The 19,033-nt window shown below is 39.7% G+C and overlaps 1 protein-coding gene across 1 annotated transcript in view; it reads left to right on the top strand.

Moving 5' to 3' along the window:
- ipo11 (importin 11) overlaps positions 1-19,033 on the top strand; it is a 135,895-nt gene that overhangs the window by 17,655 nt on the left and 99,207 nt on the right. Inside the window, exons 5-11 of the mRNA XM_061038771.1 lie at positions 3,992-4,124; positions 5,058-5,116; positions 10,147-10,195; positions 14,081-14,151; positions 14,300-14,492; positions 16,120-16,272; positions 17,909-17,952. Of these exons, the coding sequence (XP_060894754.1) occupies positions 3,992-4,124; positions 5,058-5,116; positions 10,147-10,195; positions 14,081-14,151; positions 14,300-14,492; positions 16,120-16,272; positions 17,909-17,952 (702 nt within the window). The remainder of the gene's footprint in view (positions 1-3,991; positions 4,125-5,057; positions 5,117-10,146; positions 10,196-14,080; positions 14,152-14,299; positions 14,493-16,119; positions 16,273-17,908; positions 17,953-19,033) is intronic.

The following is a 19,033-nucleotide window of genomic DNA, read 5'->3' as shown; positions in this document are numbered from 1 at the left end:
CTCAAAAAAATCATGTATGAAACTAGACTCAAAACAAAAGCAAGCTGAAGGAAGCGCCGTCCCATCCAATTGAACACCGTCCCGAGATGAACAAATCCAGGAGGAGTTTAATTAACTGCACAATATGTTTATGTTGGTTATAATTGATTTATTTGCCACATTGACATTCAGAATGTCACATAGTGTGCCTCGAACCTTAGATTTCTAACAGTGTCAGACAATTTCATGGCCTGTTTCGATACCACTGCTGCAACTACAAATAGAAGTCATAGGCACCAAATATTGGGGTAAAAGTTTTTAATAAAACAAAACAAGCACTAGAAACACAGTGACTGTTAGAGGATCGTGTGCTCTGATGTCCAAAGAACTCCAATAAAGGTTTCCACTTGTTTTCATATACTTTTGTCCTTCCTTTAGTTATGCAAGTCAGTCTCTCCAGTGCAATACTAGATGTCATCTTCTTCATCCATATGCTTACCATCGACATATCCTCCAGGATAAAGCTATCATCCTCCCAGCCTGCAGGAGTCCAAAAAGTTTGATAACCTTAGTGCCGTGCAGCACCAGCAGCCATGGGAGACTTTATAATGCGGTTCAGTAAATTGAGTCAATCTCTGTAAAGCCTCCCCTCAGGCTTCGGCCAGGCTTATCAAGTTTTTATTGATCATATCTAAACACTTATCAGCACCATTTTTTTTCTGCTTTCCATCCATTCTATCATGTAGATGAATGCAGCGCTCCCTGACGTCACCTCCGTGCGTCCAATGGGAGGGTAGCTTAGATCACAACAAACAAGTGGCTTACTTTACTGAGCTCGAGTTTAAAGACTTACGGGGACATCGGCACGAAAACTATTGTTTTGAAAGATATTTCTAAAAGTTTTTCTGCGTACCAGGTGTGTTTAAAACAGAGCAGTAGTGTGTGTCATGCTCTTAAAGCGGTCGTTTTAGCGCTGCAGCTCCTGGACGAGCCTAAACTAACCCACATCCTGACGTGCCCTGAGGATTTCATGAAAACACGCCCTCTTTTTCTTTGCTTCTTGTCTCCCCCTCCGCAGTAGATGAAAAGTTGGGACTTTTTTCTCAATAGTGGACAAATATAGGCCGACATAGCGCTGTGGCAGAAGCTACTTTCCCGAGCTACTGTATTGTTTCGGTCGCCGCATCCTATCTGAAAAGCCCTTTTGAATGTTTATTCCCAGGAGGAATTACAGATTAAATTATTACAAGGTTTTTAAATCCTGATTTGAAGTAGTAGAAGAAAGTTGATTTTAATGTTCTTTACAGAACCTTTGTTTTTTTTTTAAGCTATAATTACAGTCTGTGGTTCAGTTGAGATTGTAATTATTCGTGACATCTTTAATAAATGTCTGTGACACTGTACACCTATGGGATATGTAGGTACCTCGTGAAGTTTCTGCATTTTCTCTTGACAGGGAGGGAGGATGAAACTGTAAGCTTTCACATCAACTATAAAAACCGTTGACAGAATTCATTAATAGGTGGTTAGCACGCTAAAAGAAGTCCTGTACATTTTGAACATTAACCATATGTTGTCAGAACTTTAAATCCTTAAGATACTTTGCAATAAAAAGTGTTGTAAAACAATACCAACTCTGGGGTTTTATGAATTAATCAATAGTACCGAAAAGTACCAAAGCAAAAAAAAAAAAAACATCATTCAGAGAGAGAGAGAGCTTCTTTCCCCTCTGCTGCCAGCCTCATCAATAATGTCTCTCCCCTTCTCCCCTCGCATAACACAGACAGTCAGAGAGCAGTACAGTAATGTGAAGGCTGAAACTGATTTCATGTGTTACCATTACGCCTACTGGACTTAATATATTCTGTTTACATGCACACTGAGGGGATTTATAGTGGAAGTTATTTTCAATGTAAATAAATAATACACATACCTGCACAACTCCTTCATCGCACCATTTGTACATTTTGTGTTTTTATACTTTTATATTCTATTATAAATGTAATAGCTTTTTAAAATGTTATCTTATTCTGTGTAAGTTGTCAGCAGGAGCTCTGCTGTTTTATAGCTTCTTACTATTTTTGCTTGAGTGCTTTGCTCATTGTTTTGCACCAAACACCAAGTCCAATTCCATCTGGCAAAAAAAAAATTCTGATTCTTTGGCAAAGTTAGGCATCAAAACGTTGCCAGTGTAGTTTTGCAATTTGAACATTATGCAGAAGTTTGATTGCAAAATGGGTGCCATTTCATTTCTCTTGTATTTTGTTTTGTGTTTATTTCAAAAGTATTACTTGTTGCTGTGGTATTGGAGCATGTATGGTTATCATTTGATTTTCACTTGTATAGTATTAGTGTTCTAAATTCTGGTTTTGTGACAACCACATTGTACACCGGCCAATTATGTCTCCTAGTTGTTGATCTAGTCATGGTAAAAACCTATTTCTGGGGCGCTGGTGGCGCAGTGGTTGGTGCGCTATGGAGGCTATGGTCCTCCAAGCGGGCGGCCCAGGTTCGAATCCCACCTGTGGCTCCTTTCCCGCATGTCATTCCCCACTCTCTCTCCCTGATTTCCGACTCTGTTCACTGTCCTGCCTCTCCATTGAAGGCACAAAAAGCCCAAAAATAAATGTAAAAAAAACCCGATTTCTTCCTATGTACAATAGTTTAAATGAACTCGGAGCCTATTGAAACATGATAAGACCAACACCACTTTCTCACATGTCATTTGATTGCCTGAAAACAGAACACCAATGGAGAGAGAGGGTCCCAAAAAAGAAATGGAGATTATTTCCTGAACTTGTTTCATCTTATTTAGGATTCCATGCTTTGGATTAGTTTGTGATCTGAGGAATGGGGAATATGCCGAGCCGAGAAACTTGCCAGTGTTGCAGTTTTTTCTGTAAAGAATCTATCAAAGCTGATGCTGTGCTGTCAAAGTGGGGATTTCCTCTTTCAGCAGACATGCAGTATGTCACCATCCCGACCACTGGTGCTCAGAGTTTTCCTACTTGGCTTTTCAGTGTTAAAAACAAACCCAGTATTGTGATGTCAAATATTCATATATTTTTTTCTATGAAGAATTATGATTGGAATTATTCACTGGCTTATTTCAATATTTGTTTTTACCTTAATCAGGGGGCGAGAATTACTTTGAAAGTTACAGCAGTGTAGGAATATTTGAGTTGACTCAAATGTATTTTATCATTGCATTAACATAACATTGCTGTATTGGCATGGACAAAAACGTAAAGTGTAAAGTGCACAATTGTGCCTGACTTGAATTCACAGCACCCACATGCCCCCAGTGGAGAGGGGTGTCATTACAACAAAAAAAATCAATCTCAGGATTTCCCTGAATCGATATTGAATTGGGAAAATAATAATTGCAATGCATTGATGAATCTATTTTTTTAACCAGCCCTAATATGTAAAGATACCGATTCCAATAATTTTAACTCTTAATTTAAAAAATAAAATAAAATAAAATGCATAAAAGTCCTGTCTCTAATTTGAGTGTAGTTTTCACACATTTTGTCCCGCATGACGCCTCCATGTGTTGAATAGTTACTCTTATATGTTACCTCTTCAGTGATCTGTTTCTCATTTTATAAAAACATAAACTGAATCATACCGTGGTATGATATTTCTGGTATGTCTTCTCAGCCTAGACACTGTAGTTGACACTTAGAGCATTTTTGTCTACTTTTTGAATTACAGTGTTTGCTTCTAAGGAGCGTGCCTTCATGGAAAATGTAATGGGCTTGGGCCTAAATAATGTTATATCAGTGGTGGTAAAAGGAAGTGCATTTGCTGTTAAAATAGCCGTGGTACTCCAGGGTCCCTCTTTCCTTCCTTCGTCTATATTTGTCTTGTGTTGGTGTATAACGTGGAAATGGCTGACAGTCTGGCATCTCTTACCTCTGACTCACCTCAAATGCCGCCTGTTAAAAGGTGACCACTGATCCAGAATGATCTATCCCTGTGTGATTGACTGCACTGTTTATGTCCACAGCTGGCGTCGGGCATCTACAGCTTTGCATGTTCCCTGTGGAGCCATCACACGGACTGCTTCCTGCAGCAGATCTATGCCAGAGATGAGGCTGCAGCGCTCAGCTCACTGGAGAGGACTCTGCTCTCTCTGAAAGGTAGCAACATTTGCACACACGCAAACTCACACATGCTCATACAGACACTACTGCATGACATTCAGAGCAGTATAATTATCTTTTATGATGAGACTGGCAAATGGATCATAACGGGTTACATAACAACAACAACAACAAAAAACATACTGTTGGCACAAAATGTGATTATCAATCAATCTTTATTGTTATAGCAGCATTTCATGACAAATGTTATCTCAAGACGCTTCACAAAGACCATACTCTTTGTTACATTATTTACAAGCCAACATTAATCGACCATGAGCACAGCACTTAACAACATTTAGCCAAGTAACAGTGGTGAAGAAAAAGTGCCTTTAAACAGGCAGAAACCTCGAGCAGGACCAGACTCATGAGAAACAGCCATTTTGCCGAAACTGCTGAGCTTTGATAATGGGATAGAGGGACATGCAGAAGCATGATAGAGACAAACAGAGCAACAGCAGTGAATACAATAGATTTAGAGCTACAATGCCAGTAATAATGGTGAATGTAGTATCAGTAGTAACAACAAAGTATGACACTAGACTGATCATTTGACTATTAAATGTCACAAAATAGACTTTGTTTTGTTGTTTTTCTAACACTAAAATGTGTTCCTAGCCTGTATACAAATCCCATATTATGATAAAATCAATCCTCTCTGCTGTTGCCTGCTCCACTTTTCAGAAAACGTGTGCTCAAACGGGCGGTTTATAGATGTTACCTTTGTGACATCACAAAAGGCTGTAACCCCATCCCCAGGTGGGTGACGTGCCCCACAGCTAGGCGTTTGTTCTGCCCTCTGAGTCTGCGTTTCCACCGTAAACATATGAGCATGGTGCAAGAAAGCCCAGGGGGAGATAACTTTTTTAAATGTCTGATTTTCAATTCAAAACTTTTCTGAACACATTCTTCTTCTTTCTGCCTCTTCAGTGCTTCGCAAGTTGACAGTCCATGGATTTCAAGAGCCCCAACAGAATATGGAAGTGATGGTGAGTCATTTGTTTTCAGCAGTGGCCGCCCATACGGCCTCTCGTATTTTTGAAAAGATGATGTATTTGTTGTTGGTTGTTTTTGAGTTGAAAAATGGCTACAATCATAGCGTGCAAAATGTGGACGGCCATGAAGATCGAAAGTGCCTTCAGCTTTGTCTCAGTTCAAAGAGTCACACGTTTTGTATTAGCTCCTTTTCCCCATCCTCAGTGCGAAGAGAGCTCATCACCATGAAACTGGTAATTCAATTTCATTCAAATCTCTGTGGTGAGAAAAAAGAGGAGAGGAAATTTTCAGTGTGCCTTTTGGAAGGACTGTGGACTCTCTCATGGCTCAGAGTTAACAGAGTCATTTGCATAGACAGGCTCCGTCTTCTGAATTCAAGCTGCATAGTCCGACTGACTTCTGCCTGTTTGGTCAGCCGAGGTCTGCTGAAAGAGTAGCAATGCTTGAGGGAGTAATAATAAAGGAGGTAAGCAAGAACTATTAGTAGGAACATTTAAATGACTTTTGGAAACTGCATTTTTATCTTTATATGTTTAAGTACAATAATCTTTGATTGTTATATCCACAAATGTCCACATTAGAGTTACCTCCTGAGAAGTAACAAAATCAAACAGCCCGGTCTATAATAAGGCAAATGCTTGGATACATTACAAACAAATGATCTAACAGGGTATTACAACAAATATAAAAAATAAAAGGAAAATTATTTATGTTTGAAATCAAATCAGTTGAGCTGAAACACTGATCCCCTTCATTGCAGTTGGGAAAAGCAGCCTGGAGGTAAATGGTTGTACAAGTAATACAGAAATAATAAAAAAAAAACCTTTAAAAAAAAAAAAAAACCTTGTTTCAAAATAACCCAAACATTCTGTTACAATATGCAAATACGAATTAGCTTGTTTTTTTCCCAGCTGTGCTGCATTGAATTGAATAGCTTTCTTCACCTTATTGAACAAAATACAAATTTAAAACACTGTGGCTACAGATCTTGGATTCATTGATTCTTTTTTCCACATAGCCTGAATTGATTCTTCGATGACAGAAGTTCCACTGACTGTGTTTTATTATTCCTCTAATGATGCAGCTTTGACCTTGTGGGCTGTGTGATGGTTCAAATAGTCCCATTAAAATATCGTTAGCCTTGAGCTGTCCCTTGTTATTCCACTCAGTGATCAGATGTAACAGTTTGCAGTTAGGATCTCTTGTTTAGATGTATATGCTGATAATATAGTTAACACTGTCCCTCCCAAGGAGTGAATTATTAGTTGCACCTACTACTATTTAACACTTGACTCATTATTTTCATTAAAGTTGGTTTCTTGTTGTAGTAAAACCTTTGAATCAAATTTATTTGGATGTTTATTAATTGTGTTAATTTTCAAGAGGAAAAAAGGAGTTCTGAATGTCATTGGTTACCCTCTTTTTGACTCGCATTATTATTCAAAGCTGAGCATTTTAATGTTTCTAAAACATGCCTGGAATACATTTTTAAGATTCAATATACTGCTAATAACATAATTTGGTGTAATCTTGTAAATAAAGCCAAGCTTGTAGCTTCTCGCAGCCTTCCTTTGGCTTTTTTATTGATGCAGAAAAACTGAAGTCATTCACTCAGCAGTCTCAGATTGATATCAGAGGTTTCTGTAGTTCAGTTGTTTCTCTTTGTACCTTCCCAATAGCAGTGTTTGCCCCTGTTGTCTCGCACATAATGATAAACAGTGTTCAGAGTCAGATTTCAATTTGGATGTGTCTAGCGTCTGCTTTCATAACCTGAAGCAAATGAGGTATTGTTGTTATTAGGAACAAGCAATGTGAGACAGATAAGAGTCGTGAAAGTATATTCAGACCTTCTGTGGAGCATTCTTAACTGGTTATGAAACTGTCTCAATTTAAAACTGATGCCTCTGTTTGACCTCCATAAGCAAACTAGACCATCATGATGAATCTTCACTTTTTTCTTTATAGTTAATCTTAAAGGAGAAATATGTAAGATATCTACTGGATTAAATCATAAAATGACATTACTATATCATCAGACATTAAGGAAACATGCTATGTTGATGTGCTGGCTTCTCTTGTGCACCAGCCAGTATGACCTCCTAAGTTTCCGGTCCAGAATGGTTTGTTAAAGTTTTGACCAGAGAAGGTAGGCAGCCACAAGTTTTGGACCCCCCTTGGTTTGCCAAATATGAGACCAGTTATCACAGCAAACCAACAGGTTTTGCAGTGATGGAAGCGGGCAAGCTAACTGGTTCAGATAGAACTGATATTACCTAAAAAGGCTCTGCATTTGTCTAATAAGCTCCATGAGCAGTAATGTGGTAAAACCTTAGGATACATATTGGAGATGCTTTTGAAAAATGGAGAGAATTTAGAGCGCAGAAAGGTTTCAAGACCAATGCAGAGCTGGTTAATGTGTCACTACTGAAGCATGACATGGAACATGGCAACCTGCGTGTCCATCGACTTTAGAGAGGAGGGGTCGGACGGCAGACAGCTCTCTCAAATCGTTTGAATTTGACTGCAATTCCTATTTAAAATGCTAGGTGTCATAGTTTCATATTGCTCCTTGTTGAATTCCAAAATCAAAACAGCTTTATGCATAATGCCAGAAGAAATGTTTTCGTAACATACGTCGTTTGTTTTAACTTCTCAATTGTTTTTTTGTTTTCCTCAAGTCAATCCTCGGCCCCATTCTATTAAGAATTGGCAAACAAAAAAAGGTCATTAGGGGCTTCTAAAACTGATAGGAAAAGTTAGGTAGGAGTGCTGTCTGGACTCTAAAAAGTGTTTGAGGTGCTCTTTGGATTGGGGATCAAGCAGTTATAGAAGAACTACAGGGCACTGAAATTACATGATGTTACATAAAAGGGCCTTTATTTCACAGCATGGTCATGTGGACCCCCCCTCAAAAAAACCCCAAAACAAAACAGTTTGACGTGTTTTGGCATCAACCCTTAATCAGGAAGTCAAACAGATTACAAGGAACACCAAGGCATTTAAAGGTTTCCCTCTTGGAATTCTAGTTGTTGATTGCAGAGGGTGTGTGTGTACTCCTGAAAACTCCAGGAGATGGCGTTATCTGAGTCGGTGTAGAAATACATACCTACTCCTACATTCAACACAAAATAATTTAACACTGATGACATGAAAGCATCAAGTTAGAAATCAAAACCGTATCCTGTTCTATTTTTGAGAAATTGAGTCAATGCTAAATATCTGAATTTTTTTCCAATTACTGCCATTGACTTAGGGATAGTAATATGAAATGCACATCCCTACTCTTAACAAACAATCAACTCACGTCTCTTGTTCAGCCTCCTTACTGTGTTGTTAAAATTAAAGTGAACACCTGTTCAAGCAACATCTACCGGTACATGCCCAATACCCTCGGCACATGTTACTGTGGAGCTGCAATAATACTTTAGTTTGACAAACATTGGCAGCTTCCCAGCTAATGCTATGCTCAGTTACTGTGGTGCTAGGAAGGTAGCCCACGTATGCTCAATGTAAAGTACATTCAACTTAAATGTAATTTGCTTTATAAATAAAATTATATTGCTGATGTTTATTGCTATGTTGCTAGCGCTGGCTCGCACACCACCTGCATTAAACCCTAAGCACCTGAGACTCTGAGTGGAGTATCCCCCACTATTCACTGCACACCTGCCTTAATTCACATGTGTTGGGGAGAGAGAGAGAGAGTGCGAGAGAGAGAGTGCGAGCTGGTGTGCATTTGATCCAAACTGATGCCGCTTCTCTGGCCAGACTGTCCTGTACACGACTAAGCAAACGTTTGCTCGGTGTCAAACAGGGACATTGTCAACATTGTTGTGAATTTGTGCAGGATTCTCCTGCATATTGAATTGCTCTGTGAGAAGTACTAAATGGTATGATGGGTCACCCTCGCTATTCGATGGTCTCAAAATGAGGTCTTCAGATTCCATCCATCACTGCTCAAAGATATTCTGTCACAGATTGAAAATATTTGATTCAGTGTATCTCTGATTTATAAGCTAAATACAAAATCCACCACAGCTTCTAAATCTAGAGCGAGTTTGAACACATAATCTTGGCTCCACACAGCTGAAATATTCACCAGATTGTAGTTTGACATTGCCACTCTATTGCAACCTCCTTTGGATCCTGTCTCAGAAGAAGTCTTTTGTTCTGTTTACTCCTCTCCTCTCCCTTTACAAACTACTTCTCACACTACTTCTGACATGCCCATTTGATGCCCACCTCTCTGTCTCCCTTTTCCCACCCTTTTTTTCAACGCCTCAATCCATTTTCCTGACATTCATTTTCTTCTCACTTCATCCTTGTGTATTCTTTCCCAAACGTGCCATCAGCCCCCCTTCCTCCTCCTCTTTAGCTGTCAGAGCCCGTTCATCATGACTGATTGAGCTGAAAATGTCTATTTTGCAGCACCCCGTTTTTGCATTCGTCGCTTCTAATTTCCGACATGCTCTGTTGAAGTATTTTCCCCTCCTTTTCTATCCTCTACTTTTCTTCCTCGTATTTATCTAAATCCCACCAATAGATTAACAAACGCCTGCCGCGAACTCTGTTCTCCATCATCTCCCACATTTTTCTTCTCTGCGCCGCATGTGACCCCCTCTTTCTTCACTAACTCTGTTAGCTGTAATAGTTTGTGGCTCGGCTTTGTTGGCTGGATGTGTGATTAATGGCACTGCTGTTGATCTCATGGCTGAACATTAATGCAGAACTAAACCGATTCCATCTCGATCTATCATCTAATTTCCTATGCTAAGCTGCGTCTACAGCAGGCTACAGAAAATTGATTCTCTTTCATACTGTGTAGCTGGCACTTTTATTTAGACTCCTGAGTACAGAGGCAAGTGTGCCCACGCACACATCCACGCACACACACTTAAGTTATTCCCTTGTTGATATATCTGCTTCTGGGCAATACAGATGAAGCAATCATGAGGGATTCAGCTGCAGAAATGTCAAAGAGATTAAACTTTATCTCACCCTCTCTTCATCTCCTCCTTTTCAGGGTTTCCTGAATGCGGTGTTTGAAAGGCTAAAACAGTTCTTGGAATGCTGTGAGTACTCGTCTCTTTCTCTGTCCTCAATCTCTGATCCCTTCAGTAAACAAACTCTGTTACTGGTGCTTGATCTAATGCATGCAGAAGGCATCTACTTAAAAGTCTAAAATACTTGAGTTCGAGCCTTGGTCTCATGATCCCATCATCTAGGTGTCCAAATTAAAAGGTTCAGGCTGAGTCATCCTTTTCATCCATATCAAGAGTTTGTCATCTAAATCATTGCCAATCAGAAGAGCTTTTAGCCCAAGTTGGTCTCTTTTAGATTGATTTAAAGTTATGAGGCAGACTTTTTGAATTTGTTAGACCTTCGAAGAAAATGCTAAAGACACTTTGCAATGTGTCTTCTTGACAAATCTTCTTTGGTGACCTCATCCCGCTCTAGAAGATGGGAATATAAAACTCAAGCAACAAAACTGTCTTGAGTAATCTCACCCCTCTGCCCCTCCATTTCTATCATTTGTGAATCAAAGTGCCTTGTAAACACTCCACTGACAACCTATTGGTCAGAGAGATATACTGCCTGGGTTTAAGTTGTGACAAATACATTTACAACAACTGGCCGCTATCATGAAACAAACCAAACTAAAGAAATGACTAGTACCACTTCCAATAAACAGGAGTCAAGTAGAAAGTACAATAAACTATATTATCATTGTCCTCACAATATGATGGATGCAAATATACTCTCCTCAAGACTTCCTAAAGCAAATAATTAAAGACCAAACGTTTTACACGTACACACAATGCATTGACACTTAGTTTATCAACATGACACCAATATGATTGAGGTCAGGACTCAAGGGCCATGCATTCACAACAATTGGCCAGTCCGATGGAGTCCAAACTAACCTTCAGTTTCTGTCAATTTGGTGGTCGCTAAAAATGTAGCTAGTATGATGACTATGGAAAGACAGATGAGGAAGAGGAAGAGGACAAATTGAGGAAGATGTGGTTCATCATTGTGGGGATAACAAACAGTACCCTCTGCCAATTGGGATTTTTTGTATTGAGGCGCCATTTTCCTTATTTTTCCTTCAAGTTACTCCAGATGCCTGCCTCAATCTCTAAACCTCTGCCTCTTACACATTTGAAAAAAAAACAACATCAAAACCACTTTCCATGTTAAGTCATTAAACATTGCAGTAGATCTCTTCTCTTAGTATTGATTCTAGAGACTGGTAGAGTTTGTCTTCTTGTGCGAGTGAAGCTGTACTCGAGTTAAAGCAGCCATGGTGTTAATATTAACAACAGCCAGTGACATTAAGGGCTGCAAACTCTGTCCCCATGGGGTGCTGCCACCAGATGTAGTACTTTTTCAGCATCAGAAATTTGGCAACAGCAGCCAGTTTAAGTCCCAGGCTACTCTGGTTGAGTCAGATGTTGGCACCACAGGGAAGTTCCTGTGCTGTAAAATCCCATCTGAGAAAACTCTTTGATTGACAGCAGTACAAGATATATCAGCTCACTCTCCCCTGTCAGATCTCACTGTCCAACGGTCCCTTTATTCTCTTTCTTTAGAAGTTTTTCCACAACAACACCAAGTTGGTTTGAGATAACTTTCAGGCTTGACTCCATGAGCTGCCATAGCAGCAGATGTTAACAAACAGTATCATTAAAGATATCAGCAACTACTATCAATTCCAATATTTACTCTGCTGATGGCAATGTAGACAGGGTCAGGGTCCTGTTGGTATTTGGGCCTGGCAGATAGGGGGAACAGACAGGCAGCTCACAGCCAGGCTAGAGAGAAATATCAGCTTTGCACAGACTGATAAGTTCAGCTATATAAACAGGTGTTTTTTTGGGAAGTCTTTGTGGACCATTCAGATGTCCGGCTCTTTCTTGTTAAAATGTTTGTCCTCCGACTGAAGGCACCGATCTATTTCTGTCAGACACCACATTGTTTCACTTCTTTTTTTTTTTTTGCCTTTCAGAAAAAAGTAAATATCCTTCAGTTTTAGTGATCTTTTCTGTGTTCGTTTACTTATCTACCTCCATATATCCACTATTTATTTGTTCCACTATATGGCCTCTCAGTCTTTGATGACTTTACACAATATCGGCTTACATTACCAGCTGTCAGCTCCTTCTAACAAGGAAACAATGGCATGGGCAGAATGTCAATAAATTCAATGTGCTGTGCTTCAATTTCCATGTTCTCTGGTCCGTATACAATCTAAAAGAAGCAAGACAAAGCAAACTCGAGCCAGTTAACTTTTGTAATTATTCCAGTGTCACTTTGAATTTGTAGTTGCTGATAGAAACGAATGGTGTGCTGTGTAGGGGGAAAAAGGGAAAGATGACCCTGGCTCTTCAAGAGTGATCCCAGGAATGGCAGAGAGGGTTACGGTCCATGCCGATTTCATCAATGAGGATGACAAGGAAGTAAACTACACCAGGCATCTTTATAGTCCCGAGCATCATGAGTGGTTTTATGGAGGCAAAATTTACATCAGAGAGAGTGAGTCATTCATGGTCATTTTTTAAGCTCTTTTTATTATGGTACTTATTAAATACAACAATCCCTGTAGTAGACCTGAGAGACCGCCAAGGCGTAGAGGTGAAGAGGGCATTGGATCTCAAAGAAAAAAGTTTCTTCTGCTAAATGGGGCTAATGTCGATTCATCTCTGCACATTACTTAATCATCTTTTTTTTTTTTTATGATATCTCTTTGTCAGTTCAATGACTTCAAACCATTTACCCTTTACAATGAGTCCTTCATTAGCTGTCAACATCAGACGCACATTAACGGTATCATCTAAATGCTGAATGTTATGCTTTGAAGGTCTCCTTCAAATTATGAATCACTTTGACATCTTATTATCCTCAAATTAAAAAGAGTTGTTTCTTATGTGGGCTTCATGAAGTGACTCAAAATCTTGTCTGATGCTGATAAAGCCTCTGGATGTAAAGGCCCTGACACACCGAGGAAATCTTTGGCCGTTGGTCCTAGTTGGACCGTCGGTGAGCGATTGTCACCCTAGTTTTTGCGGTGTGTCCGGCTCAGTGAGAGGAATCTCTCTGATTGGCTGTTGGGAGGTTTAATTTATCTCCAGCTCTCGACACAGGTTTGGGAAAGCCCCTGTGCTAAATCATTCTTGGGTGACAGCTGATGTGTTCCAGGATTGCATTACGGTGGATACTAATCGCATTCCTGCATACAACCAATGCCTGCTGAATGCTAGTGGACGATACCATTCAGGCTACGAAGGAAAATCAGAACACTTCCAATACCATTTGGTCCCTCGCCTTTAGATTTTGTATTTATATGAAGAACCTGCAAACAGAAATGAAGGAGGTGTAAAAGGGGTTATAAATGGAGAGCTCAAACAGCTTGCTGCTGTTCTACCAGTGTATCAGGATTCACTTTAAATATCCCAATTAATAAACAGCACTAATCACTTTTGTTCTTCTTCATAATAAATGTATCTATAGATCCAAACTTGTCATTAGTACTAAAGGTCTAGTATTAGCTATAAGGCTGCTTGAACAAGAAGACTGTTAGCTTAGCTTAGCATTAAGCGCGGTCTTCGGAGGTAGTCTTGTTTTATGCAGAGTGAAAAAAATGTTTCTAAGGAAGGGATTAAGGATATTTTTCTTAAATGTCAAACCATTTGATCCAAATTTTGGTTTGTTCAAAAGCTTAGATAAAGATGCTCATTCTGACTGCATGAAGCTAGTAAAGGAGCTAAGGGCTTCTTTTAGGCTCCAGATGGTCGTTATGAGTATACACACTAGCCTCACTGATATTATTTACTTTTATTAAATTATTAACTCACTTAGCTCGATAACTCAGATTTAAACTGAGTAGACTGTATTCATACTAACACATGCTGATAATAGCATGTGGGTGCTGTATTCTTTTTTTATTTGTGTTTCAGGTCGACAGGTTGGCCCAGATAGCACATGTAGAGAAAAGCTGGAGAAGATGATCATACTGTACACCAAAGTTGTGAGTTAACTGTTTCATGATTAATAAGTGGTGTCTATTTTGTGAGAACTCGCAAACCAATCAAAGTATTTAACTGTCTCTTAACTCTTTCTTTTTTCTCTGTTTGTCCTCTTCTGTACCCGCACTCTCTCTCCTTCCCTCCATGTAGCTGTTAGATTTCCTGGAGTGCCATCCCTGTGCGTTTATACCGCTGATCCAGCGCTCCCTCGAATTTGCCGTCAGCTATGTATTCACACCTGCAGGCGAGGGAGTCACCTTCGAACGCTTCATTGTTCAATGCATGAACCTGATCAAGATGATTGTAAAAAACGATGCCTACAAACCTGCCAAGAACATCGAGGGTAAGATATGAGGGCACTGGGAAAGGAGAGCAGAATGTAAGCGGAGAATAAAGGATGTGTGAAGTGACGACTTGAGGGAGTTTAAAGAATGGATAGATGAGCGATAAGAATTGCAGGAGAAAGTAGTTTCAGTTAAAAAGGTAGACGTTCTTATCTGGAGTGTCGGTCTATGATTGGAGGCCTTCATAGGACTCTCTCACTCTTCAAAGCTGACAGTGATTTTAAAAAAAAAGCACAAAGTTCTAGTGTACGGCACCTTTCCATGGCTCATGTTTAATGCAAGCTGTCACAGGCCTCCCGTGCTTCATTAGCCATGGTAGCACAGTGTTTGTTCTTCTTATGTGGGATCTCTGCTGTGCCCTATTGAAGATTTGTTTTTGTTTGTGATTCTTAGTTGACAGTCAGGAAATGTGCTATGTGAGTCTTGTGTTCCTTTGTTTCACGTGTGACATGGTGCAGAACTTCATTGTAACTTTAACTTTATAGGACACATATTAGAGTCTACACCTGCTCTTTATAGAAAGTGTTAGGGGATAACTTCAGTTGTAGTTTGGTTCTGCATAAATTAACATAGAGGAGTGATTGATTTCTAAACATTAAGCTAAGTAGTGTAAGTAGCTAACACAGCTAAAGGGAAAAGTTCAGCCTTGACAGACACAGCACAGCCCAGAGCAGCCATCTGACTTATTTTATTATGCCCCGGCTGTCAGTCAGATAGACGGACAGGAAGGCCCGGGTGTGTCGGACTCAGAGAGCATTAGAACAGAGCCTCGAGGGTTGCATGTGTGTAGTGACATTGGGTCAGGGGCCACAGGTGAAGTGGAGGTGTGAAAGTCAAATCAAAAGACTGACATACATCATTATGCTTTTTTTTGCTTAATAATACAATAATCAAAAAACATAATTAGACATTAGAGCCTGCAGATTGAAGGAGAGGATTTTGGATGATCATGTCTAAGATCCACCTTTTACTTTTACCATTATGTTTACTTCTAACCTGTGCAATCATGCTAACTTGTATTGTATTTTGTAGATCTACCTACTCGGGATGTCAAAAAGTTCAATACTTCAGTACTTTTCAATACCACATGTTTTGATACGGCACAATCGCCGTTATTTAAATGATTGAAAGTATGAAAACATTTGATCGTCAGTCGCCTTTCTTTGCGGCCGCTCAGAGTGTTAAAGTTGAAAAATCTTTTAACTTTTCAGTAAGGCACTGTTGATGTCATCAGGCGCTCTTTTCCAAATGTAGGATATTCCCCATATTTTTGCCGACTAAGGATCGCAATCGTACCAATATCCTCTTTGCTCCGTGTCTGGTGGGGTAAAAACAATCTCAAATAGAAAGCGTGCAGTAAAAAGCAATGAGGCAGTGTCGGTCATATAGAAGATGAACATGCAGCACTTTTCTTCTCAGAGCACAAATGCTTCATGCAAGCGCTCCCGAGCCACAGCCAGCGCTTTTATGAAGGAAAACGCTAGGTGAACACAGGGCCCAAGGAAGTACTAAAGCATAAGTGCTGTGGTAATATTAGTTCAGTTGTATGGATTGTGATTAGTTATTTGGAAATATCTTTCTTTTCATCATTCTTTCTTTTGTCTCTTTTTACCTTCCCTCCCTCAGACAGTAAACCAGAGAGTTTGGAGGCTCACAAGATCAAGACGGCATTCTTCACACACCCCACACTGACAGAGATCGGGCGCCGGCTCGTTTCACACTACTTCCTGCTCACAGAGGAAGAGCTGGCAATGTGGGAGGAGGACCCTGAGAGCTTTGGTAATAATAAGTCATCAGCAGATACTCAAAGTGAATCCAAAATGTCTTCACTTATCTGCACACGCAGACTGGCAGGAATCAAGAGTAGCGAGGGTTAGCAAGTTTTACTATATTTTAAATCTAGATACAGTTTTCTGGATATGAATGCAGAATCCACTGCCAATGATTATGTTTCTTACTGCAGTTATTCTTGCTTGTGTTAGTAGTCCACAGTACAAATGGTACTGATCAAGCTTGGTTGCGTGCAGGAAAATGCATTTTGTACAGACGAAGAGGGGGAACACACTGACCAAAATGAAATCTTGAAACCCATTAGCTATGAACTCACATGGTATAGCCTCTCAGAGCAACGAGGGGTTCAGTACGGCCAGAGTTTATTCACACAAGTGATAAAGGAACTCCGGATCAGGAGTTGCATTTGGGCCCTTGTCATGGTTTACAGTCATGAAAAGTGCATCACTGATGCAACTGAAGACAGAAAATAGAGTTGTTGAGAAACAACCTCTATGACTGTTAAAACTGTAAACTTGACACACAAGAAACTGTATTCAGATTAATAAAAAGATAGATGGTTTATACTGTAAGTGAGCCAATGGATTTCAATTGACTGTTTTCCTGCATAAGGCTGACACGAGGAGGAGGAGGAGGAAGTCTTGGCTCAGACTTTCCTCTTTCCAGGTATCTACTGTCAACCTTAGAAAGCCTGTAAGTTTTGGCTGCCGCCCCAGAGATTGATTAATTACCAATCGGTGCAGATTTTGAATTTCATAAAAGCAACACTGCGTCTTCGAGTGCAGGCTTCCCAAGAAAATTCTGTTGAGCTGATGTATTGATGAAGTGGTGATGCACTTTTCATGGGGGGGGACACATCTGTGTAGGTTCTGAGTCATCCAGGTCATGGTAGATTCAAAACCTTGAACCAGTCCATTTGCCTTTGAATCAAGCTTTGAATTTCCCATGGTGACAGTCCAGACCCCAGTGTACAGAGTCTACATTTCTGTGTGGAATCTGTAAAAAGAGATTAGGTTCTGCGTTGAACACACAAATGAATCAAAGCCCTTAAATTGTGATTTTAATGTGATAATCTGCAGAGTTTAACATCTTTCACCTAGCATTAATTTATAGACAGTTTTTTATTCTATGGAATTAAGCATGTAATGATTTATTTTATTTATGTAAGTGATATGTCTTCTGGTAAGTAAAGGACATTTATCTCAAGTAGTATTACTCTGGACATTCTCGTATTATTCTAGAATGTGCTGATGTCGACTCCCCTTGGAAAAATGACCAGAGGGTAAATATCTTGCTTTTGATTAAAGCTTTGGCAGCAATTGAGATGTCAATAACAAACTATACTTTGCCTGCAGCCCGGTGCCCCTGCAGACTTGATGTAATGACACTGATTGCTCAGATATAACACTTTATAAAGCCAGGACCGCACGGGCTCAATGCAGTGGTGGAGAGTGTTGACTTTTGGATTCAGTTTTACTGTCAGGCAGAACAACACACAAGTGCAGAGAAATACATTCGCACTCTGACAAGGTGTACACTATTCAGCAGCTTCAGCCGTAGATAACCCTCTCTCCTCTCCTCTTTCTTCCTCTTCTTCTTCCCCTTCCCCTTCTCTCCTCTGCAGCTGTTGAAGAATCAGGAGGTGACTCTTGGAAATACAGTCTACGGGTAAGAAACATGCACACTATGAAATAAAATTCATATTTTAAAATTGTTGTTAATGATCTGTAAGAAGCAGAAACCAACTCAAACAGAGTCCTTCCAGGTCTCTTGAGTCGTTGGAATTTTCAGCCACCTCTGTGTTTTGTGTATAAGTGCCCCAGTGATTATGGTTGTACACACTATGTTCAAACCTTTCTCCAAAAAAAAAAAACGCGCTGCATCTTTTCCCTGGTGTCCCTAGCTTGTCATTAAGGCGGGAATGACAAGAGGAATTGTGTTCATAAAAAAATGAGTATGTCCTCCATGTTTCATTCGAGGTAAAAAAAACAAACAAACAAAAAAATTGCCTAGTTTGTCATGATCAAAGTACAAACATTCAAGACAAAAACCTGAATTTGGAATAAAATGGCGTGCCTGGAGCTGTAAGCAAAGGTAAAGACTCATAAGAGCAGACAATTTCAGTTTAATGGAATTGCTATCATATTACTTGCCAAAACAGATTCTCTCTGATTTATGTATCAAATATGAAAAGTTATTTATGTGGTGGCTCTAAACAGATGAAATACATTGCAGCTTATAATCCTGCAGCTGTTCCGTGAGTTGGCAGCGGCTTTTTTTTCTAGCAAAATATACTCGATTATGACATAATCTCTTATCCAATATTTGATCTTCTCCTGATCTTCTATGGTCCTCTTTGCAGTGGCTTTGGGTTCTAGTCCGACCTTGGCCATTTGCTGCATGTCATTCCCCGCTCTCTCCTCCCAACATCTCCCGTCTCTGTTCGACTTTCCTTTCCGATAAAGGCTAAAAGGCCAGAAAAATAACTTTAAAGAAAACACAAAAAAACTGCAGCAAATACTTCAGGATACTTACTAAATGAAGCTCATCCATTAAACAACCAGTGGACCCAACAGTAGCTGATGAACACATCAAATAAAACAAAAATGATAAATAAAGGAGTTTTCTCCTGACTGTTGAGGGAATAAGTGACGCTCCCTCACACCAATATTGACAGATTTATCATGGAACTACATTTTTTACCTTTATTTTTGTCTCATGAAATGGGTAGACAGACTAACAAATAGAA

The sequence above is a fragment of the Labrus mixtus genome, chromosome 5, assembly GCF_963584025.1.
Source record: "Labrus mixtus chromosome 5, fLabMix1.1, whole genome shotgun sequence".
Classification (NCBI taxonomy): Eukaryota; Metazoa; Chordata; class Actinopteri; order Labriformes; family Labridae; genus Labrus; species Labrus mixtus.
Note: the sequence above shows the minus strand (reverse complement) of the source record. Positions and strands in the feature narration are given on the sequence as shown.